This window comes from Penicillium waksmanii, assembly GCF_028829765.1.
Source record: "Penicillium waksmanii strain IBT 27052 chromosome Unknown utg000008l:1.0-5622682.0:1.0-5626561.0, whole genome shotgun sequence".
Classification (NCBI taxonomy): domain Eukaryota; kingdom Fungi; phylum Ascomycota; class Eurotiomycetes; order Eurotiales; family Aspergillaceae; genus Penicillium; species Penicillium waksmanii.
The window spans coordinates 2,708,165-2,731,666 of record NW_026643254.1 but is presented as its reverse complement, the minus strand read 5'-3'; the positions used below and the strand labels follow the sequence as shown (position 1 = coordinate 2,731,666).

General features: G+C 47.8%; 8 protein-coding genes across 8 annotated transcripts; 4 read left to right on the top strand and 4 right to left on the bottom strand.

Moving 5' to 3' along the window:
• Positions 1-1,092: 1,092 nt before the first annotated feature.
• Positions 1,093-1,560, bottom strand: N7481_009335 (histone H4; the record flags this gene model as incomplete). Its single annotated transcript, XM_057268554.1, has 3 exons — positions 1,093-1,118; positions 1,183-1,458; positions 1,551-1,560. 3 exons carry the CDS (start codon positions 1,558-1,560, stop codon positions 1,093-1,095), a joined length of 312 nt encoding a protein of 103 aa, XP_057119231.1.
• Positions 1,561-2,310: 750 nt separating this feature from the next.
• Positions 2,311-3,005, top strand: hhtA (histone H3). Its single transcript, XM_057268553.1, has 3 exons — positions 2,311-2,346; positions 2,539-2,646; positions 2,711-3,005. The coding sequence occupies exons 1-3, from the start codon at positions 2,322-2,324 to the stop codon at positions 2,986-2,988; spliced, it is 411 nt and encodes a 136-aa protein (XP_057119230.1). The 5' UTR covers positions 2,311-2,321; the 3' UTR covers positions 2,989-3,005.
• A 4,588-nt stretch (positions 3,006-7,593) lies between these two features.
• Positions 7,594-10,453, bottom strand: N7481_009333 (uncharacterized protein; the record flags this gene model as incomplete). Its single annotated transcript, XM_057268552.1, has 2 exons — positions 7,594-10,173; positions 10,232-10,453. The coding sequence occupies 2 exons, from the start codon at positions 10,451-10,453 to the stop codon at positions 7,594-7,596; spliced, it is 2,802 nt and encodes a 933-aa protein (XP_057119229.1).
• A 1,365-nt stretch (positions 10,454-11,818) lies between these two features.
• On the top strand, positions 11,819-12,655 carry N7481_009332 (uncharacterized protein; the record flags this gene model as incomplete). Its single annotated transcript, XM_057268551.1, has 1 exon — positions 11,819-12,655. One exon carries the CDS (start codon positions 11,819-11,821, stop codon positions 12,653-12,655), a length of 837 nt encoding a protein of 278 aa, XP_057119228.1.
• A 410-nt stretch (positions 12,656-13,065) lies between these two features.
• N7481_009331 (F-box protein) lies at positions 13,066-14,614 on the bottom strand (the record flags this gene model as incomplete). The annotated part of the gene is made up of 2 exons (XM_057268550.1): positions 13,066-14,524; positions 14,592-14,614. 2 exons carry the CDS (start codon positions 14,612-14,614, stop codon positions 13,066-13,068), a joined length of 1,482 nt encoding a protein of 493 aa, XP_057119227.1.
• A 204-nt stretch (positions 14,615-14,818) lies between these two features.
• On the top strand, positions 14,819-15,709 carry N7481_009330 (F-box protein; the record flags this gene model as incomplete). Its single annotated transcript, XM_057268549.1, has 1 exon — positions 14,819-15,709. The coding sequence occupies one exon, from the start codon at positions 14,819-14,821 to the stop codon at positions 15,707-15,709; it is 891 nt and encodes a 296-aa protein (XP_057119226.1).
• Positions 15,710-18,522: 2,813 nt separating this feature from the next.
• Positions 18,523-20,449, top strand: N7481_009329 (MFS transporter; the record flags this gene model as incomplete). The annotated part of the gene is made up of 2 exons (XM_057268548.1): positions 18,523-18,891; positions 18,989-20,449. The coding sequence occupies 2 exons, from the start codon at positions 18,523-18,525 to the stop codon at positions 20,447-20,449; spliced, it is 1,830 nt and encodes a 609-aa protein (XP_057119225.1).
• A 753-nt stretch (positions 20,450-21,202) lies between these two features.
• On the bottom strand, positions 21,203-23,226 carry N7481_009328 (H(+)-transporting V1 sector ATPase subunit B; the record flags this gene model as incomplete). The annotated part of the gene is made up of 9 exons (XM_057268547.1): positions 21,203-21,486; positions 21,553-21,730; positions 21,788-21,828; positions 21,888-22,464; positions 22,526-22,687; positions 22,755-22,790; positions 22,866-22,885; positions 22,944-23,058; positions 23,128-23,226. 9 exons carry the CDS (start codon positions 23,224-23,226, stop codon positions 21,203-21,205), a joined length of 1,512 nt encoding a protein of 503 aa, XP_057119224.1.
• Positions 23,227-23,502: the final 276 nt, after the last annotated feature.

Below are 23,502 nucleotides of genomic sequence, written 5' to 3'. Positions count from 1 at the left end.
GATGGATGATTTGAACGCGTTGCGAGGTGGACCAATTCTACCACTCGGCCACCCGCCCAAAAGGCGATTCGGCGCGCGATTCGGGGGAATTATCACTTGCAAAACACTGGGTTGGCGACCGAGACATGCCACATTTTGGGATTTCATTTTACGCCTGATCCCTAGGTAATATCGAATTGTAGTTGATGGTTTTTTACTCTTTGAAAGTCTGGCAATCTTTTGATACCAGATTAATGTGTAATTTTGTGATTCCAGGTTAATCATGTTGAGTTGGGTTGACTTACAAGATAGTGATATATATTTCTAGAGTAACACACCACCATCTTCCCTCCATAACTCGGATATTCATTTTGAAATCTCCCAATACTAGCATTTTTATAGGAAAAATGAACATGGAAATCACACGTGCTGGTCTAGATTAATGCCATTGCTCATATTCGACAAGAAAAAGACTTGTTTTTGCCTTCGCCGTACAATTACAAGTGTCGTGGACCAAGCTGAACACTACGCGACCGACACAAATTACCCCACGATGGAGAAAAAAAAAATACAGCGAAAGGCCGGTTGAATCTTACTTGGTACTATATTATTGTTTACTGCAACATTCAGTTATATACTAAATATCAACGTATCTTGCATGAAGTACAATCAAGCGGGAGTACAGACTATGTACTACCCGTACGAGCTACCGAGATCGCGATGCGATGCCGCGAACGCGTCAACAAAACAACGCGAAGGCAAAGACGCGCCCACGCAGCTCAAGTAGAAGATGTAAAATACGGTTACGATGGAGAACCTTGGAAGCTACGATGGAATAATTGCGTGGTTTCAAAATTGTATTCGTATCGGAGCACATCTCGTTCCGAGAGTGTCAATTCCACCTAAGTGGTGCCAGCCATGTTGTAGAAAGGCCGCTATGATACAGGAAAGCTTAGAGAAGCGAACACTAGCAGACCCATAGTGGACGCAAAAGTGGTAGTCGTTGTAAAAGAAATCAAACCCAGACCCATGACGATTGTTAAAAAATCAGATAAACACCCCAACGTCCCATCGTACCGTTAACCCGGAAAAGAGAAGAAAGACAAGAGACGCTTAGCCGCCGAAACCGTAGAGGGTACCTGAGAGGAGAGCAGTTAGAATGGATGAAGGTAGACGGAAGACAGATGAATGAGGAAAACTCACGGCCCTGGCGCTTGAGAGCGTAGACAACATCGAGGGAGGTGACGGTCTTGCGCTTGGCGTGCTCGGTGTAGGTAACAGCGTCACGGATGACACCCTCGAGGAAGGTCTTGAGGACACCGCGGGTCTCCTCGTAGATCATGGCGGAGATACGCTTGACACCACCACGACGAGCGAGACGGCGGATAGCGGGCTTGGTAATACCCTGGATGTTGTCGCGCAAGATCTTGCGGTGACGCTTGGCGCCGCCCTTGCCGAGACCCTTGCCACCCTTTCCACCTGTTGAACGCGTTAGAAAAGACGCGTCGAGAGAGGACGAAGACCCAGGAAAACCCAAGCTGGGAAGATCCGGGGGGATGGAGAAGACTTACGGCCAGTCATTTTGAATTAGTGTTGTAGAGAAAAAGGGAAGATTTGAAAAGTGGATATGAGACTTGTGTTGTCGACGAGAGATGGAGAAGGAAAGAAGGGTGGAGGAGAAAGGATATTTGTATGGGAAGTGCAAATGGGCGGGGATCAGAATGCAGGACTGAGAATCACGCGCTAGTGAGGGGATCCACCAATCAGAGGGCTGTGATCCGAGGTACTCCCTGGACTGGCGTGATCGGATGCCCCAGGCCGAGAACACCACTGATCTAACTTGGGACTCTCTGATCCAGTCACAAATCACCCCCCAAACATGTTGATCATATTCCGAAAAAAAAATCATAGAGCATTCCAAAAGATAGATCAATACACTCAAATAATTAGATCAACGATCCAGCCTCCCTGGCGACGGGGATCACGATTGAAAGGAGGGATGGCATTCTAGAGATATTGATCCTGCATGCTGATTGGTCGATCCAGGAGAAGGACTCTCGCTTAGGCAGATCAGCCAACCATTGTCCCAACTTGATCTGACCAATCAGCAGTCTCCACTCACCATCCGAAGGGAGAGAATCAAACCGGCCTTGCCTTCCGCCAAATTGATCTGCGTGTTCATTGGCTCGACCTGACTTCCAGATCAACTCTTTCCCTCCCCCGGTCGCACTCCCTACAAATACTCTTCCCCCACCCATCTCTTCTTCCCTTCTCATCCACTCTCGACAACATCATCTTCATCAACCACTTTCCATCAAATTTCATCATCTTAATTTGATACGATGGCTCGCACTAAGCAGACTGCCCGTTAGTATTCCCTATTCTCCTCCACTCTTCCACTCCTCCTTTTTAGAGTGCTCGCTGGCTCTACTCTCGCTCCACCTCTCTGGGGGTTGGTAATGGTGTCATCTCGTCACCATCACTTCGAGCGGGGAGTGGGGTCCCAGCGACGCGACGCGTCTCTAACTTTTCACAACATCGCGCTAACAACTTCAATAGGTAAGTCCACTGGTGGCAAGGCTCCCCGTAAGCAGCTCGCCTCCAAGGCCGCTCGCAAGGCCGCCCCCTCTACCGGAGGTGTCAAGAAGCCTCACCGCTACAAGCCCGGTATGTTCCATCTCCCATCCCAACCCATCTTATCGGATCATCTCTTCTAACATTTCCATCTCAGGTACCGTCGCTCTGCGTGAGATCCGTCGCTACCAGAAGTCCACTGAGCTGCTCATCCGCAAGCTCCCCTTCCAGCGTCTGGTCCGTGAGATCGCCCAGGACTTCAAGTCCGACCTGCGCTTCCAGTCCTCCGCCATCGGTGCTCTCCAGGAGTCCGTTGAGGCCTACCTCGTCTCCCTGTTCGAGGACACCAACCTGTGCGCCATCCACGCCAAGCGTGTCACCATCCAGTCCAAGGACATCCAGCTGGCCCGCCGCCTCCGTGGCGAGCGCTCTTAAATGCCTTCTCTCATACACATGAGGCTTTAAGAGTGGTGGATGCTTTTCTTCTTCGTTGAACAATGGAAAGGCGATAAGGGGTTTCTGATTTTTCTTTTTTACGAACTGGCGATCAAATGATGGGTTTTTGCTTTTCAATATCACAATGGGTTTCGGAATCGGGTTGTTTTCGAACTTTGCTTTACTTTTAGCACGCAAGGATCACAATGCTACTGCCATACCCAATAATCCGGGATGGTTTCAGTCATGGGCATGTACATTAGGAATTACCTTTACCTGGTGCCTTAGCGCGCTCCAACCATGACATAGACGCTGGAATGCGATCTTCTATGATTCAACCCACTCCCGGTCGCAAGACAAGTAGTTTTCAGTATTTTCTAGTTCATGTTCCCTCTTTCCTTCGACTCTCTTCCCTCGACGCGCTCCTCAACGCGTTGTTGTTTCCCCCACCCCGCGAGTCGCCTTTCGCCGACGCGGATACCCACTGAGGCATCCGACCTCGCTCCCCGGGTCATCTCCATCCCAACAAGCGCACCCTTCAACGACGAGCCCCCCCCTTCCATCTCAACATCCCTCGCGTAGACTAGTCGCCGATGCCATCTCCGAAGTATGCACTGTTGGAGTCGATCGCCCATCCACATCAAGATTCCATACCGGTATACCCGGCTAACTAGACGGCATGGAGGGATTCTTCACGCGGGGCTCGCTGCTGTGCGACCGTGTCGGAATGACCACCCATGGCAACCAGCAACCGACCCTGTCCCTTCACACTACAGTACCGGGATAACGTCTCGTACTCTACAGTGCCCTGCGTACAGTCGCTAAGCGCCCTTCAACATTACTCTCCGTACTTCTCCTCTTCCTTGCTAAACCATATCAAATAAAAACACAGCTATCCCAGGTATTTTCCTTGATTGTACGAGCCGCAAAAATAACAGGATCCCTTTTCATACTATCAAGCCCATATCGACCCCGTTTCCACTCTTGCCACGGGCGATAGGGCGATTTATCAAGACCAAGCCGTAGTCTATTCCCACGAAACCCCTCAAAGTCCTCCTTCCCGTGAAGATCCGTCATGAAAGGCATCGGGAAACGACCACTTTCCAACCGAACTGTGTACGTTTTCGGCAGCATATCCTCTTCATTTAAGTCGTTGTATACTGTTCGTGCAGTTGGGCGATTACTTTCGCCGTAGTACTCGGGAATCGGGTCATGATTCGTGATCGTTATTTCTAGACTGAGATGCGCGAGAGTGCATGTGTTGCTGCTGGTTGGAACGTTAATTATGTGTTCAAGGAGACTCAGGTTTAGCGCTATCTTGCAACCGTCGAGGTGGGTTGACCGTAGGTTGGGACATATAGATAGCCGGGATGGAATGGTTTACTACTCCGCATAACATTACTGCTCTTGTCCGAGAGCATCTCTGTTCTGAGATGGGATGCCCTGTCTGACGTTGCAGGCTCCACTGTTCTCCGACAATCCACATTTTGTGGCCTGGGGCATCAACTTCTCTACAGTCTCCAAGATTCTTTCCATGATCCTGTACGCTACAGAGGGTTTGGCAAGTTAAAATTCGTATGAGAAATTGAACAGGTTCATAGAAATATAATGATGTAATTTCTACTCGAAATAGCTGATTTTGAAGATGGGATCATGGTTTACTTCCCATCATCCTCATCCGGGTGGGGCACTGTTCAAGTGAGTGACGCCATGACACGAGATGCGAGGCTGCAGGCCCCAGGCGACGACACCCCGTCAAAGAGAAAGAAAGATTTTTCGCTCTTTTTTTGAGCCTCAAAGGTTTTGGGGGACTTTTTGCCACTGTGGCGTGTCCGAGTTCTGGTACGGCATTGCTGTGCCTGAATGGTTCTTTGTTCTTTGGATGCCTACCCCTGATCTGAGTTTCGAGTTTCGAGCTTTGATTTTTCGAGACTCGGAATCCGAAGTGTCTATACCTGGTGATTCTGATGTATTGTTGCTCGGACTCTGATTAAATTAATTTCTGTAGATGATATACTGCTCTCTAAGGGCCAGTTAAACCTCTCTTCGCAGCACGCAGTTCTCCATATCCAGAACCTGATTATCGACATGAGTCACTGAAAGACGCCGTGGCGTTCTTTGAAAATAACCCCTGTACAGCTTTCCTTTGAGTCGGCTAGGTTGGGAGTTGGGCTTCGCCTGTATAAGTAATGGAATAGACTACTGTACTATTGTACACGTTATCAAGCAAAGAATCTTTGACTATGGAGGCCTTTTGGGGACAGCGATCGAGCTTCGTTGTCGAGATCCCGCTGGGTTGACTCTTCTTATTGCGAAACTTTTGAATTACTCCATATTCTCCCCAAATTCTACTTTCTCATCAGCCTTCAATCATCCAATCATCCCATCATCCATCCCACACCATCCAACTTTTCTTCCTGGCTACGGCATCCTTCCCTTTTTTTTTTTGAACGGTGCCTTTTCCCTTTTTCTGCCCTCTTAGCCCCCAATATAGGGTGGCCATATATACCTTTATATGTGTATGACAGCAACAAGAAGGGAATGATACTACAAGGTTCTTTCTTGTTTTGTTTTCACCACGACCAATCGCATGATCAGAAGCTCTTCTTCCGCAACGCCCTCGTTGGCGTGTAATAAACCATTGGAGATGACGAACATTGCCTTCCTGCCTGGTATTTCGATATCGAGGAAAGGATGTTCCTTCTCGCAAATATAAATAGGGCATTAGACAGTGTCTGCTTTTGGTGCCTCCGGTGAATCAATCAATATCACATCTCTTTCCCGCTTTGCTCTTGTTCAACTGCAGGCACAGGTTATTTTTTGTTGTTTTATGTTTCTTTGACTGGGGGCTAAGAGGGTTCAAAAGAAAAAGGTAAGAAGCCCCGGTTAATCTTTTTGCTAACTCACCTTTTCTTTTTTTTCTTTTTACAGGAACCTTCGCAGCTATTGGAGAGCGCGGAGCGGATCAGATAGGGCTTTCTATCTTTATCTGCTTTCTTAGCCCCCGTTATAGTCAACTATGGGGGCAGCATTATATATATATATATATATTGTTTATATGGCATCAAGACGCTCTTTTCTACCAGCCCATTGTATAAACCATTGGAGATAACGAACATTGCGCTCCTTCTCGGGTGGCGTATATATGGCATAGAAGAGAAACTTCTACGATGATCATTTCGCAAGATTTCTCGCCTGGACATCGCACAGCACGATGTTAACATTAGAACCCGAACCAATGTTTATGGATCGACAAGGCGAACCTGACTCCAGGCACTCCCTTATGGGTAAAATGGAGGGAGGACATTCTCAAGGACACCGAGGAAGATCCCAAACAACTGTACAACGAGCTTTGTCAAGATCAATTTAAATAGAGAAAACCTAGTGTGGACACAGACCAGTCAGAGCTATAATCATTTCTAAGGGGGGGGATGGTTCAATTCAATTCAAAGCTCTATCAATCTGATACTGTCTAACTCAGAATGTAAAGCTATATAGGTGTTACTATCTGTCAGTAACAAGAGTTTGTCTAAACACTACGTATGTGTAAAGGTATAGGTTGGATTAGGCAAGAAAGTAAAAGACTTAAATTAGATAAATTAGCAGACTGGGTACTAGATAAACAATAACTGATTCTTAAAGAACTATAAAGCGAAAAAAAACTACTTATAATACTATTAATGTACTAATTTTATTTAAATATATTTATTCGAGATAGAAAATTTACTTAAAGAATATTTTTTAGAAAAAAAAATATTGTCAACGCGTTACGCGATTAGATACTATTGATACTAGATCATAAATATAAGATATAGTAGTAGATATACTAGCGATATCCTATTATAGGACCGAAGAAGGATTTATATAGTAGAAGACTATAATTTAAAGTCTTTAATACGATCTAGTCGTAAGATCAGAAGCGAGAGCTTATATATAACCCGTACGAAGAGAGCACAGAAGAATATAGTAAGTGTTGAGATATATATATTAAGGAAGGAGAAAGATACTATAGAGGAGAACTAGATACAGGAAGGCGGGTTATATGACCTGCTGCCTAACACTTTGTGAAAAGGTGATTCTGATTCTGCTATTACTCAGGCTCGGCCACTTATTATCCGGTGAGTCCTCGTTGTGCGATAAATAGTCGGTTTCTATGTAAGGCTAGTTCTTTCTTGGGGAGGGGAGTCTCATAGAAAAATAAGTAAAGAATGAAGCCGGTTGAGTATGACAAATGAGCCCTGGGGCAGATTATCATCATCTATTGATGCCTATCACTATCTACCTCGTTCCGTAGAGCAGCCAAACGACATGCAAACCACATCACTAGAATCGCGTTGAAATACGAAGAGTAATATTCAGAGACCCCAATTTATTCTATGTTTCCGGTGATCTTATAGAACTTGAAAGCGAATAAGGGCATTTACAGCATAATTTTTGAACTCTGCTTTATTTTGTCATTATGATAGGCGATTCGAAGACAAGGGCTTGGAAATAAAAAGAAGTTGACATTAGATTTCGGAAAACCAGGACATAATCATCAATTTCCGTTCTCTTAAGCGTTAAATGTATATAAAAAATAGTACAACTCCATATCAAAGCCGATTACTAGCTTTTCACATCACGTCCGCATTGAACCCTCGCTTGACCGCAATCAGTTTTCTTCCCATCGAAATCTTTGCATGGCAGAGTGTAGTCATCACATTTAATCTCATCGTCTTTATATGTGCAGCCCTTCAGAACTCCATGGTCAATATCAATGGTATCAGGAGGGTCGTAGTAGGTGCCTCCATCTGATGTTGCAACAGGGACGATGTTGCAAATATCAGGGTCATCACTAGAGTCACTGGGGAGAACCTGATAGCCGAATCCAGCCCCCTCAGCAGTGAAAAATGTGATGTAGGCATAACCAGATGGAGTGGCTGCGGCAGCCGATGCGGATGCAGCTGATGCTGAAGCAGCAGAGGCACTCGCCTTCGAAGCACTGACACTAGCTTCCGATGCCGATGTTGCTGAAGCTGCCGATTCTACGGAAGAGGTGTATGCCGCGTAGATGGTGGAAATCTGGGTGATGGATTTCATCGAGGTCACGCAGGACTTAGAATCACCGACATTATGGTCAAGGTAGCGAGAATCGTCACAATTGTAGACGGTGCCGTCTTTCGCGGTTGTTGTGAAGGGACCCTCATTATCCGGACTCCACGACATTCCAACAGGGGGCCTCGAGTAGGGGCATGGCTGGTAGGATTTCTGACCAGAGGTTGAGCTGGCTATCATATATTTACCAGTGTATTCAGTGCATTCAAATTCACAATACTCCCATCCGTCCTTGTTATCCACGACATGGTTCGCACTGCATGTAGGGCCTGCTGAGGTGGTAGTGGTGACAGAGGACTTTGTTGTTGAGGATGAGCCAGTTGTCTTGGGTGTTGAGCCTGGAGAAGCTGTAGAGTGAGCCGTTGCGGACGAGCCTCCAGAGACACCAGCACCAGGTGTTGCGGATACACTAAAACTGGTGGCTGCGACTCCAACTCCAGGAGCTTCTTGGACAGAAACGAAGGAGCATGCATCGACAGTAGATGTGGTCTCGAAAGTACTCGGCTTCTCATCACAGCCAGTTCGTGTCGTGCAAGACTGGGTACTTGTAATGACACTGATCGTGGTAGTGTCGGAGTTGGCCACTGGAGTGACGATGGTATCCCAAGTGCAATCGGAATATGTAGTACTTAATGTACAAGTACCTGTCGTTGACGAAGTAGTTGTTGAGGAATCAGATTTAGACGAGCTTGTGTGGTCATCGTCATCGTTCTTCTTCTCATCCATGTTATCCACAATGTTGCTAATTTCGTCGAGATACTCAGTTCCTTTCTTGACCTGGTCCTCAATCTCAGGGGTGATATCTTTCACATCAACATCATCAGGTATCACATTTTTAATGTCATCAACGATCGGTGCAACACAGCTGAGGGCAGAATTAGCAATGTCGCTAGCAGTATTCACTGTAGCGCTGACTGCCGACTTTGCAATACTGGCAACGGCATCGAAGAGGCCTCTCTTTTCGATCGACGATCTCTTTTTGGAGCCAGAGCAAGGGGATTTGCCAGTATCAAATCCAGTCTTGGAGAGATACTTCGAGGTTTGATCCTCGATATCTTCAATATGCTTCTTGTATGTCTTCGGGTCCTTCTTAAATTCATCGATGTTGTTATAGCTATTTCTCAACATCAGTGCAATGATAGCACTGTCAGAGCTAATGCTGGCTGGGCTTCCGGATGTTGTGGTAGCTGGCATAGAAGCCCATTCCTCCTGGGAAGGTGATGCTGAGGGGGCAAAATCAGCGATATCAGAATTACTTGTTGCGGCAGATTGTAGATCAGTTGCTGATGCGAGATCAACCGAGGAAACCCGATTAGATGGATTCACTGTGGGCAACGAGGAGGGGTGACCTGTGGTGCTGTGGTCTGGGGTTCCTGAGGCACCATCTGAAGGAGATGTTGACTTTGTCGCAGTTGCGTCACTTGCAGGACCCTTCGGTGTGGAGCTTGTAGTACCGCCTGGAGGGTTTGGTGTAGATCCACTTGGGCCTACAGACTTGGAGCTTGATGTGTCCGATCCCTTTGTCCCGGTATTGTTGGGTTGGGAGCTGGCAGGGCCATCTGGAGATCCTGATTTCGAAGAACCACCTGAGGTTCCAGCAGGTGAGCCTGATTTGGTTGTGTCTGGGCTAGCTGGCTGAGTGGTTGTGTGTTTGGGTGGAGAGCCGGGTGTAGTAGATCCACTTGGGCCTACAGGCTTGGAGCTTGATGTGTTCGATCCCTTTGTTCCGGTATTGTTGGGTTGGGAGCTGGCAGGGCCATCTGGAGATCCTGATTTCGAAGAACCACCTGAGGTTCCAGCAGGTGAGCCTGATTTGGTTGTGTCTGGGACAGCTGGCTGAGTGGTTGTGTGCTTAGAATGAGATCCTGAAGCTGTAGACCCATTGGGGACGAGTGGCTTGGAGCTTGAGTGACCCCCTGGAGGGACGCCTGCGGAGCTGGTGGGCGGGTTTCCAGGGGTTCCCTCAGCAGCTGAGCTTCCACTTTCATTTGGTGTGGCAGAGCTAGCACCAGAATTGGCAGGCCCTGGAGAGGTAGTCACGCTAGGGGGGTGCTGTTCCTCCTGAGCCTCCATCTGTTCCAGTGGGCTTGCCTGACGAAGTGATGGTACTGAAATGGACAGTGGGAATATGGCCGTCCGGAACAGTGACAACGGAGGTCAGCTTCAGCTTGTGGCTGTTTGCATGATCATATGTCAAGGGCAAAGACGATGGAGTAGATGATAGAGGCGTTGCCGGAGGTGTAACAAATTTAACAACTGGGGTGACCGTATTGGGTACAATAAGAGTGGTGTGAACTGTTGTAGTCCAATCTGCTCCTACTTCCTGTAGCAAAGGGAGGAGAAGCAAGAGAGCAGCGCTCTTGACGGCCATTTTGAGAAGAATTGGTTGATTTCGTTGACTGAGGAGGACCGGAGACATGTCATTTATACAACATTCATGGCTTGGGGCCGAATCATGAAACTGAATGAACAGTATCCATTCAGTAATACAGAACGCTCTGAAATATTTCTGTAATTTGAAATGGTGTCACTGGATAAGAATAGATATGGAGCATCGCTTACGGAGTACTCAGATGGCGTCGGTCATAAGATGATCAGTCTGAAGGATTCCGCCATATTGCGAAAACTTGGAATGTTGCTTTCTACGAAGTACTTTGCAAGATGCAACTGTGCTCCGTAGACTACTTCATAGCGCCAGCACGGCCCTCGGCCCCCTTGGGGTCTCGGAAATCGTCAGGGGTCACATTTCTATGGCCAAAATAAGACGATATAGACTTTATACATCGTACTGTGGCGACTGGCGTAGTTGATATGAAAACGTGTTTTGGCCTTGACTACCAACTACCAACTACCACAAATCTTTGAATATTTCTGAATCCACCTAAGACTCATTGTTTACAAAAATTATTTGGTTTCCGTCTTGCGGAGAAAGAGATCCCCGTACGGAGTACTGGGCACTCCACGCGGAGGAGATTTCCCGAGTCCGGGACCCCGAATTCGTCACAACGTCGGCAATCTATTTGGGGGCCATCTGGGCAGGGGTAACGATTAGCTTGGGAATTTATCAGGGCCAGCGTAAGCTTATGCTTAACCTAATAAGATAAGAGTTGGCCAAGAAAACCGAGATGCTATAAATGTTTTCTTTCAGCATCGAACATCATAGGTCAATTCTATGTGATATCACTGCGCGGGAATTATTCTTGAGGCTAGAGCCTTGCAATTTGGGGCCAGAGCCTTGCAATTTGGGGCCAGAGCCTTGCAATTTGGGGCCGGAGCCTTGCAATTTGGGGCTAGGGTTTTAAAACGTGGGGGCTACAGTACTGCAACTTGGGCCTGAATCATAAAAGTCGTCGATCTTTACCTTGATAGTAGGGTTATTGCGAGTGGCACCAATGGAACCTATATAGCAGTTTGGGGTCGAAAAATTGTAAAATTTACGCCAATTTGTATCAATTACAATATTGTAGTCCAGACTTCGTATTATGTCAATCGTTTTCCGTTTCAGCCCCTATAGGGGCTGTAACTTCGCTCTCCGTATTACGAGAAGAGACTTTAAAATGGCCTTTCCCTGCTCCCATTGAAGGTAGTTTCTGGTCAAATTACACCAATATACCCTCTCTCTTCTTTTTAATACTGGCAATAGGCTAGGGCACAGAATCAACAGTGGATTGAAGTATTTGATACTTCATTCTCGAGCCCACAAGCCCTTCTCAGTGACCTCGGTCAAGCCGTCAAGATGCTTTTATTAAAGAACTTTTTCCTCCTTCTTTCTTTCCTCGTCCTTCATATTGCCCTTGCTGCGGATATTCAAGTAACGCGGGATATTTCTGCACCAAAAATGTTAGGTGGTGATGAAACCGCTTATCTCTGGACCGGAACTGCTGAATTCGAGAAGAAGGTCACCAATGGACAGCTTGTGCAAATATGTGACGATGCTTTCAAGGCTATGGCCGCATCCATGGAAAAATACTTGCCAGATATTGGAAACAAGAAAATTCCCGGAGTCATGGTAGCAATGGTATACGAAGCCGATCCTGGAAAGAAATACAAGGTCTATCTCGCTTCGTCCGCGAAGGGTTCGAAGAATATTGTCTACGCAGCGAAAAAGTCTTCACGCGATCAAGCAAACTGCGCAGTGACAAACGATTTCCTTCCGGAACAATTTAGAAAAGAGCTCGAAAATTGCCGGGTTGACTGGAGCACGGGCAATGGCGACAACCCTCGACACAAAAACGATGCTAGCTGTGGCGAACAAAATGCATTATTGATGATCTTTGCCGAGCAGGGCAAGATGCCAAAGATCACAAAGGAGACTAGTAGTATCGTTGCAATTGCAGGAAGAATCAAAGATAAGGAGGACGAAAATGGAGAGATACGGAAGAAGCAGTATCTAGGGGGAATGACTATTCCCCCTTGCACGGAAGATGGCGGTTATGGATGCGACGAAGTGTTGGAGAAATACTTCGGGAACAACATCGATGTCATAACTAAAGACCAGGCAAAGGAGCCATATGATGACAATAAGCCCGTGTCTGTGGGCTTTCAGCCAATCTTTGATGTTAAGGATTCATGAAGTGAGGAATCGGATTATAATGAAGCAGAATATATGTATCATAATCGAGATTATGAAGCACAGATTTATGGGAGTAATTAGCGTCATCGTTCATGAAAGTATGATGTGAAGTACCAAAGTTACCAGGAATAAAGCTTCTCATTGCCTGGGTCACACTAAAGTGAACGACATTGTCTGATCATAATCATAACATTGATTGTACTCGTAAAGCCGTCACCCTCCATGCGGCTTCTACATCTGGATTAGACGACTCTCAAATAAGCCATAAAAAAGATAAAGTTCGGGAAGTTCGTAGATTGTTACAAGATGGCACACTTGAATTTGATTCAATTTCTTAAAGACACATGCTATAAAAGAGTTGTTTTCATATCAGCTAAATCAGAGATCTCAAGTCTAGCATTGCAAGCTTTTCAGAGAACCTTCCGGTCAGGGGCTAAGCGATTTTCAGTCCAAATTCCATTGGAAAGCTCGTCAGAAACAACCTGGAAATGAATACCCTCCTGGGCACAGGCAGCCCGAGCAGCTTTCGCGAGGGGTACTGTTTCGCCGTCCTGGGCAAAGTATTCCCATCTCCGGATCCAGACGCGCTTAAGGTGAGGCAAATGCGCCTTTAGCTTTGATGCGTTATATGTGACTAATTCCGTCATTTCCTCCGCGTGCCAGGAATCGTAATCAACTGGAGCATAATCCGACCTGAGACATAATTGTTCGACCCCTTCGGGTAAACCTGAGACCAGATCACTTGAGGCCTCCATTGTCCATCCTGCAAGTAGGTTTACAGGAATTTCAACAGAGCGAAGCTTTGGGAATTGCTTCAGTAGACTATAGAATGGAGTACTGAGGTCATACTCCCCTCGTTGAAGATGAAGATCACTTTTCCCTGGTGGATAATATTCAATGCCAAAAGACAGATTTGTGAGCGATTCCTTGGAATATTTCAGGCCTTCAATTATTGCTGGACCATCTTTCAAAGCTACCTCCTTTCCCCATCTGTATGCCATTCCCAGATGCAGAGTTTTTAAAGAGGGAGCAAGAGAAAGAATGCTAGGAGCCTGATTTTCTTCAATAGTCGCTCGTGTGAGTATGAGCCTTTCAAGCCGAGAAAGATCTGGCCGCCCATAAGGCGAAGGCAGCTCTATGCCCTTCTTGGTGCGAAGCCATATTTTAAGCGACCGGAGAGCTGGCAGGTAGAACCAAGCAGGAAATTGTTTAGGATTGCACTCAGGGTATCCAGGCTCTTCGTAGATTAACGGCTCGCCAAAGCTCATTTCGTCACGGCGGACATTGGCCCCGTAATCCACATGTGTAAGAAAATTGAACTGTGACAATTGCTTCGATGAGAGTGCATGGCGTAGCATTAGTCCAGGGAACCCAGATTGCCATACAAAAGTATAATCAAGCGACAGTGATTGGAGGTTGTGAAGCTGCGAGAGAAGGATTGACACAAATGCATAGGGGTTTCCATTATCAAGAGCTTGGGTCCAAGTATTAGAATCTGGGAAAGCAGTTTTCTTCACAATGTGTTGGGCATGCTCAAGAACATCCTGAAAATGTGTGATCTCTTCTTTACAGTCCGTTTCACAGCTTGGGGGATGCCATGACTCAACCGCTGAATCGAAACTTTTCTGTGACAGAAGACTGAAATGTCGAATATTATATGCCCGCTCTGGCTTCCGCAGTACAGCCCGAAATAATAGAAGGACTCTTCTAAGCGGGATTGGTTTCCACTCCCAGGCAATAGCTTTCATTAAAAATGGCTCAGAAAAGCAATTACTGCTTTTAGAGACAAAGAGAAGCGACCGATGATCTTCCAGGGAGAGATAGCTCAGAATTTTGAGCCAGCAGTCGCTGGGTAGGAGAGACACTGGACTGAATATATGTCAATTAAGCTGTAGTAGTACATAATGGAAGCTAGACACAAATTAAGCAGACCAACCTTGCTATGGAATTGTCACCCATTATTGAGATGTAAGGATATTGTGAGAGGAGAGAGAGGAGGGGGCAAAAGTTATATAAAAACCAGCCCCCAAACTCAGACCCTTTGGCCCCCAACTTGAGCGCTCCGCTATGTCACATGTTCATACCCACATCCCACTACTTTCTATATTGTTAATATTGTAAATCTCTTTTGGGCAACGCACCTCAGCTTTCTAAAACCAGATCATGGACCGCCGATCATTACCGAACGAGCTCATCGAAGCGATTCTCAGGCAAGTTGACATGCAAACCGTTCTCCTCGCCCAACGAGTCTGCCGACAATGGGCCCTATGCATCCGAGGATCTTTCCTGATCCAACAAATTCTATTCTTCCAACCAGCACCAGCCAACACGACACGCCAACAAAACCCCCTGCTAGCATCCAAATTTCCATACTGGTTTCCCGCCGATGACGCTGAGTCATGTGCCATCGCCTTTGGCGCCGGCGACATGCAGGATTTTCTAGAGAGCAGCGAAAAATATCGGCGACCGGAGGCGAGCTGGCGCCGAATGCTTGTTCAGCAACCACCTATCATGGCGCTTGGATGGGTGGAGCGTAGCGTGTCGCCATCCGAAGTGACAGACCTACATCGCTGGGAGATTCCACTACAAGCACTTGGTGGGTTACAAATGAACATGCTGTATGATCTGGTCGTGAATACTTCCGAGGTTGCGCCGGAATACTTCTATTTCAGAGTCCTTTGGTCGCAAAGTAAAACTTTGAGCAGTAGCTTTACTAGCCTCCGCTCAGATCCATGTCCGCCGTCTTTCAGTTCGGACAGGATCAATAGGTCACTCAGGAATGCAATGGAGGGTGCGGATGTGGTTCTCGATATGTGGTATACAAGTCTAATGACAAATCAAGAATGGTCGAAAGATACGTGGACATGGAAGCTTGTACGGGGGCTGAAGCTTGCACGGGGGCTGAAGCTTGATATTGATCTGATACGCTACATGAGAGAGCTGAAGGAGGTCAAGAGCTGGACTTTGGCGGAAGAGTTGGGTGACATCGCTAGAGAAACAGGACCTGCCGACCACGGTATGCCTCTTCCTGATGACGACGACTCGGACCTGTAATGTTAAGGATTTGGAAGTATCTGAAACTCATGATATTGTTTGATGTTATTATTCTATGGTCGTATCCTCGTCATCGCTATGCACAGTAGGCAACCCCAAGTCTGCCTTGAATCGCCATCTCTTCGACGGACCGAGCTTGTACTCATGGAGTATCGAACTCAGGCCACTGGTAATCGTCATAAATTTGCGAGACGGGTCGTGCACCTTTTGTCTTTCAAGACAAACGGCGAATGGAATGGCCGTAGTTTATAGGCGATAGAAGTGCTCGAACAGAGTACATCTGACTTCGTAAGCCGCATTGGTTTGAGGACATGAGGGTGTGATTAATACAATGACTCAAAGATCTCAGCGTATCTCCCTACTGATGAGCAAAACTGATCTGTGACCTAGCCGAATCGGGTCAGTCAGATTCACTACATATCGCCTTGGCGATGAGGCTTGAGATAGTTTCTCTGTAAAACGAGGAAGCCAATTTCGAATATTGCTGTATCCATAATTAGGACGGATTTCGGCTCAGGCCACCTTCCACAATGCCTCAGCAGCTGGTCAATGAAGTCCTCGAATAGTGCAGCTTCGGTAGAGCCCTGAAACACCCGAGAGAGCACAATTCTATCCTGGGAATATGCGGGCAGTATCTGGTAACGCTGATCGCAATGGAAGTTGGCTACCTGCAATGGTGCTACGCCCAACGGAGACCGGCCTGTCCGTCTGAACCCAATTCGCTTATCGCATCCAGACTCATCCATATAAACGAAGTAGTACGACTGAAAATCAGACAGATTGTATATGTGGTAGTCTCTTAGGTCGGTTTTCTGCTCCTTTGCTCTCTGCCGAGCCACCTTCTTCGACTAACCGACCGAAGCAAGAGCCCGTTTAAGGCTCGAATTTATCACCTAGACACGGAACTCGTCCTATAAAAATATTGCCATCTCTTCCACATACAGCCTAGGATTTTCGAGCAGATGATCACACAAAGCCTGTAGCATCAGAGGGGTCACGTTTCGTCGTCGACCTACGGGAATTAAGGGTGCTCTGACATTTCCGAACCAGCGAAGGTTGTTGCTGATGTTAATGACCGAACGCTTGCTACAATCAGCAGCTTTGGCCATTTGTGAGGTATTTAGTGATTTGCTCAATAACATATCTTGGATCATCTCAAGCTTTGAGAGGGCCAAAGGCCAAGGAATGAGGAACCCGTCAGCAATACGAGATCTGATGGCGATTACGTACAATCCTGCAAAGCTCGCATCGGGAATAAGGTGACTCACTCGGCATGCCGGTCAGCAGAATTTGCACAGAGCATAATCCTTCATATTGTACGGAGTTTAGTCTAAAGTCGCCAGGGCTGATCATCCGCTGTGTGCAACAAGGCCCACTTCAAAGGGATGAACGGAATTATAATCCTTGAACTCCATCGGAGTTCGGAATCCCCAGCCAAAATTCTCCTGTCTGGTCCAGTCGGGTTGCAAGGCGCGCAGGGGAAGCAAGCTAGAGCGCGGACTCCCGTGGTCTGGAATCCACATGGCGGCTGATGCCAACTGATAACGGGTGGCCCACGCACTGAGATCTAAGTTCTCGGAAATATTGAATCTTAAATGGAGTTCTTTGTAGATAGCATCGAGCTGGACTTCGAGATACTACTTCCATCCGATGGGGGGGGGACTATTTTCGTGCTCTAAATTTCTAGATTACAAACCAGATAATATATTCTGGATGCCCGAATCCCGTGCATAGAGTTGCTTTGAAGTCGTTTGCTGAATGCAATGAAAAAAAGGATTGATAATCAGGATCGAGGTACTATACATATTCGGGTCCACTGAGCATATCTAACACAATCACCAGACCGTGTGCAAGATTCTAATTCATCCGAGAATGCCAAGCCCGTGTTTCAGGATGGCCGACCAATCAGAGGCGTGCCGAGTACCCGGTGACACAACTCAACGTGGCTTTATGCCCTGCATAATCAATCACGTGGTTCCCGTTCGCGTCATGCCGCCCGGGGATTTTCCACGCTTTGGTCGCTTTGAGTTTCCTATGAAAAAGTGGCTGTATTCAAGCAGCAACACTGGTGGAAGGCAAAGACGCCCTTGCAAAATAATTCGACGTGATGGACTGTTTCAATGAACCTTCGTAGCCTGTAAGCCCAGCGTCATCCGGCAGCTCTATATCCCGATCGGTATCCATATGGGGAGATGTCACGGCGTACTCCGTATGGGTCCTGGGCCGACTGGAGCCCCGGTTCGGACCCAGTGGCCTAATTCATGTCTGGATCCCTGTTTCCATCGGTGGAGCCTAGTGTTAAGCCCGCTTTTTCTTCATTGCTGGGCAGTTATTCCCATAATGCATGGCTTTTATGTATGATTATTTATCACCGGCCTACGTCCGGGGGGAGAATTTCAGGAACCAACCAGAAAAAAAAAGCCACTGAAAAAAAGGAAACGCGCCACCCCATAGCTGTAGCTTTATTAAAGGGGAGATCCCAGCTAGATTCACTGGTTTGATCTTATTTCTCCCTCTACAGATAATATAATCATAATCATCGCCACAGCGCACTAACTCCCGCTGCATAATCACCTTCGCCTATCTGAATCTAGCAATACGAAGGTACTATACGCATTCCTAGTATATCGCCTATCCCCGCAAACGGTGCATAACTTCGGAACCTCTTCCAAGTTTATTTTCTCAAAAACACCCCGCTCCCCACCAAAATTCGCATTCGTCTTTTCTCCATTATTATTTCCCTATAATAATAGACAAAATTGCGCGCCTTCGCATCGAAAACATCCCCTCACACCCGCCCTATTTTGCCCACCATGGCGGGCGACGACAAACATCATGTATCTGAGAAGATCGAATCTTCTCTCCCCACCAAAATTTCCTACTTCCGTCTCGTCTCCGACCAGGGTGTTGTCACCCAGCAGATTATGGACCACCCGTACCCGGGCTCGGGCACAGAAGATGACCCATATGCTGTGACATGGATTCCTGAAGATCCTCGCAACCCTATGAATTTCTCCGAGTTCAGGAAATGGTCTTTGACTGCGATTGTCGCTATTGCCACATTGGCTGTCGCATTGGTTTCCTCTGCCTACACTGGCGGTGTTGCGGAGATCGAAGCGGAATTTGGCATCGGCGGTGAAGTTGCCACTCTCGGTGTCTCGCTCTTTGTTCTGGGCTTTGCTGTGAGTACTTCCCCTGAGATTCCCATGAAAAACTTGCAAGCGGGCTGGTGGCTAGAATGTGTATTTCGAGAACTGTTTACTGACAATCAATCTCTAGATCGGTCCCTTGCTCTGGGCTCCCCTCTCCGAACTTTTCGGCCGTCAAATCCTCTTTGTCACCACATACGCTGCCCTGACCGCATTCAACGCAGGTTGCGCCGGTTCCAAGAACGCCTGGACGCTTATCATTCTTCGATTTTTCGCCGGTGCCTTTGGATCTTCCCCTCTGACCAACGCCGGTGGTGTTATTGCCGATATGTTCCATGCTAAGCAGAGAGGTATCGCCATGAGTCTCTTCGCTGCCGCGCCTTTCCTGGGACCTGTACTGGGCCCTATTATCGGTGGTTTCTTGGGTATGAATGCTGGCTGGAGGTGGGTGATGGGATTCCTCGCTGCTTTTTCTGGTGCTGTCTGGATTATGGGCAGTCTGCTGGTTCCTGAGACCTATGCGCCTGTCCTGCTTCGCCAACGCGCTGCCAAGCTGTCGAAGATTACTGGCAAGGTTTATCTGAGCAAGATCGATATCGACCAGGGCAAGGTATCTCTTAAGGATTCTTTCAAAATTGCCTTGTCTCGCCCCTGGATTCTTTTGTTCCGCGAGCCTATTGTGTTCCTCCTGTCGCTGTACATGGCAATCATTTATGGAACCCTCTATATGATGTTTGCTGCGTTCCCGATTGTTTTCCAACTCGGTCGTGGCTGGAACCAGGGCATTGGTGGTCTGGCCTTCCTTGGTATCATGGTTGGTATGCTCATGGCCGTGGTTTATACCCTGTGGGACAACAAGCGCTATGTCAAGACCCAAGACAAGCACGACGGCTTCGCACCCCCAGAAGCCCGTTTGCCGCCTACAATGATCGCCTCCATCGCCGTCCCGATCGGCCTCTTCTGGTTCGCATGGACCAACTATCCGTCCATCCACTTCATGGCCAGTATCGCAGCCGGCGTCCCCTTCGGTTTCGGCATGGTCCTTGTCTTCCTGGGTATCATGAACTACCTGATTGACGCCTACACGATCTTCGCCGCCTCCGTCCTAGCAGCCAACAGTATTATCCGTTCCTTATTCGGTGCCGCATTCCCTCTGTTCACCACATACATGTACAACAACCTCGGAATCCACTGGGCCTCCTCGATCCCGGCCTTCCTGGCCCTCGCCTGTGTGCCCTTCCCCTTCCTGTTCTACAAGTACGGTGCTGCCATCCGCAAGCGCTGCAAGTTCGCCGCCCAATCCGACGCCTTCATGCGCAAGATCCAGGAACAAGCCACAGCCGGCCCCACCGAAGAAGAAGAAGAGGAGACTAAGTTCGATCGAACTGAAGCCCCGGGTCCCCTCGAGTCCCTGTCTAGCGAATCGTCTTCCCACCTCGACGAGGAGCTTCCCTCTACTCAACGCACTCGCAGCCGCGCTCACTCCGTGGCGTCGACCCGTACTGCGGGCTCGCTGCATCGCGTGCCAACTTATGAAGGAAACCCTTATGATGTTGACCGTGTCAATACCCGGGAGTCCTTCAAGCAATAAGCGGTGCTGCAACTTAATTCCCCCCCCTAATCACTATATACTTATCTGTGCCCTGATAATCTTATTACATACCCCCTCCCCTTCAACTGCACAAAAAAAAAGCACGCCTTTATTCACTGGCACCACAGCTATTTGGCTTTTTCCCTGTTTTTATACCCTCATGTTTCCCAGGTTGGGAACGAGCTTATGTGTTTACGGGTCTCATTATTTGCATATGGATACGGAGTCGAGTCGAGTCGGTGTTGAACATAACTCGGATAATTGAATTATTTTTAGATCTCAACTTTCAAAGTCTTAACGTATGCTCATTGTATGCCAATTCTTCAAGGTACATCTGTAGATAGATGCGGGCTAGATACAAGTGAATAAATGTACGGTGAGTTGAGAAACCCTCGGTTGACATCAAGAAATGTATTGTAGCTAACCGATTAACACGCAAAGCCCGAAAAAAGGAAACAATTGTAACAAAGATACAGTTCGCAGGAAAGAGTATATGCAATGAGGGCAGAAGACATGCAGCATCCTTCAAAACTCTGTTTTCGCGGACCGAGAAAAAAAAGCCCCGAGAACATGGAAATCTACGAGAAGGAGCGCAGGAAGAGGGAAGGGGGTCGTTGCATGAATGAGCAAAAATGAAGAATAAAAGATTTGTCATAGATGGTAAAGACGTTGCCTAATGTGCGCTAAAGGCACATCGATTTCTGGCCCAAAAAGATAGTAACAAGAACTCATGCAGCACGATTTTCAATTCAATCAAGCTTCAATGAGGTTGCTACTTTGCTGCTCGCTTTGGGTATCCTTAATCTTGCGAGCGGAACGCGCGTAGTACTCGTCGAGGATCTTCTTAGGGATGCGGTTGAGGAGCTCCTTGGGGTAGATGCGGAGCAGGTTCCAGGCGATGTCTAGAGACTCGATGATGGTTCGGCCCTCGTAGGCAGACTGGCTGATAAAGGATCGCTCGAATTTGTCGAGAAACTCCAGAGAAAGCTTGTCCTCAGCAGACAAGGCTTCCTCACCGACGACAGCCTTCATGGCGGCTACATGCGGGGAACTTCGTTAGAATGCAGATAGAATGAGAGTTGAATGTCAGAAGGAGAACTCACCGGCATCACGACCGATAGCATACTTGGCGTAGAGCTGGTTGGACACATCCGAGTGATCCTTACGCGTGCGGCCCTCGCCAATGGCGGACTTCATGAGACGAGACAGTGACGGCAGGACGTTGATTGGTGGGAAAACACCCTTGTTATACAGTTGACGATCGACGAAGATTTGACCCTCCTGTTAAGAACATTAGTCTGGCTAGCCTATTGATATCGGAAAGGGGAGGGAACGAACGGTAATATAACCTGTTAGATCGGGAATGGGATGCGTGATATCTGATCGAGGAAGAAGAGGTTAGTTGGATCGCAAAAGTGTGGAAAAAGACTGTTCATACCATCGTTAGGCATGGTCAAGATGGGAATTTGGGTGATGGAACCATTACGGCCCTCAACACGACCAGCACGCTCGTAAATAGTCGACAAATCCGTGTACATGTAACCGGGGTAACCACGACGACCGGGGACTTCTTCACGGGCAGCGGAGACCTCACGAAGGGCATCACAGTATGCCGAAAGATCAGTCAGAATAACCAGAACGTGCTTCTCCAGCTGGTAGGCGAAGTATTCGGCAGTCGTCAAAGCCAGACGAGGGGTAATAATACGCTCGATAGTGGGATCGTTGGCCAAGTTCAGGAAGAGACAGGTACGCTCCATACTGCCGTTCTCCTCGAACTCGCGAGTAAAGAATCGAGCAGTCTCCATATTAACACCCATAGCAGCGAAAACAATAATGAAATCCTCGTCTTTACCACCGGCAGCCTTGACCAGACTTGCTTGTCGAGCAATAGTCGCAGCGATTTCGTTGTGGGGAAGACCGGCGGCAGAGAAGATAGGGATCTTCTGACCACGGGCGATAGAGTTCATAGTGTCGATGGCGGAAATACCGGTGGAAATCATCTCCTCGGGATACACCTAGAGGATTGCGTCAGCTCCGATACCCTCATACATCATGTAAATTTGGTGGTATCCATACCCGAGAGTAGGGGTTGATGGGCTGGCCATTGATATCCAGATACTCCTCCGCAAGCACCTTGGGTCCCTTATCAATTGGACGCCCCGAACCATCGAAGATACGACCCAGCATGTCCTCGGACACACCGAGCTTCAAGCTGTGACCGCTGAACTCGACTTTAGTCTGATCTAGGTGTTAGCAATCCTAGAAACAAGCTCTGCCCGTCTCCGTCGCCCTCGGAGATTCTCACCTTCTTCACATCAACACCGGGGGTACCCTCGAACACCTAGTAATAGCGAGTATAATGTCAACGTCTTGTCATGATAAGTGGAATCGGATTGGCATTGGACGCGGTTCGTACCTGGACAACAGCTCGATCTCCTAGAATATAGATAACACAAATTAGCCAAATATTCTTTGGACAGCGTATGGCAAGTACCGAAGTACAGCAGCAGGTCTGGAAGCTTACCCTTGGCCTCCAACACTTGACCGGAGCGCTCCGTTCCATCGGGCAGGGTCAGGGTGACAATTTCGTTGAAACGGGGGAATTTGACCTGAAGCGAAGAGCAGGGAATTAGCGACAAGCTCCAGATCCAGTGTCAAGCTATTTCCAACGATCTCACATTGTCGAGGACGACCAGCGGTCCGTTAATGCCTCCGATGGTGTTGTAGCGGATGCGGGGCTTGATGGCGGCCAACCGGGGGTCGGTGGACTCTGGCATGTCGGGCGAATCGGGTCCTCCACAGACTCAACGTAGAAATAAGTCAGATGGGAGTCTTCACAAGATAGGAGTCGAGCAAGCTTGGATGAGCCTAAGCCGGGGGGGGTTGGCCAAGCTGTCCGCTGTGCAGCTCGGGCGGTGACGCGGCACGTGATTACGTACACGATGACTAAGTGAATGACTAATGGATGGTTGTGCAATGTACTAGCACTAGCACAAGCACAGCATGGGATGAACATTATCGCGTCGGCAGTTGCAGTTAGGCGTGATCATTTA

Excerpts from the sequence above, each read along its gene's own strand:
- hhtA (XM_057268553.1), top strand. The coding sequence starts at position 2,322 with ATGGCTCGCACTAAGCAGACTGCCC. Across the intron at positions 2,347-2,538 it reads TCGCACTAAGCAGACTGCCC|GTAAGTCCACTGGTGGCAAG; the intron begins GTTAGTATTCCC and ends CAACTTCAATAG. Across the intron at positions 2,647-2,710 it reads GCCTCACCGCTACAAGCCCG|GTACCGTCGCTCTGCGTGAG; the intron begins GTATGTTCCATC and ends TTTCCATCTCAG.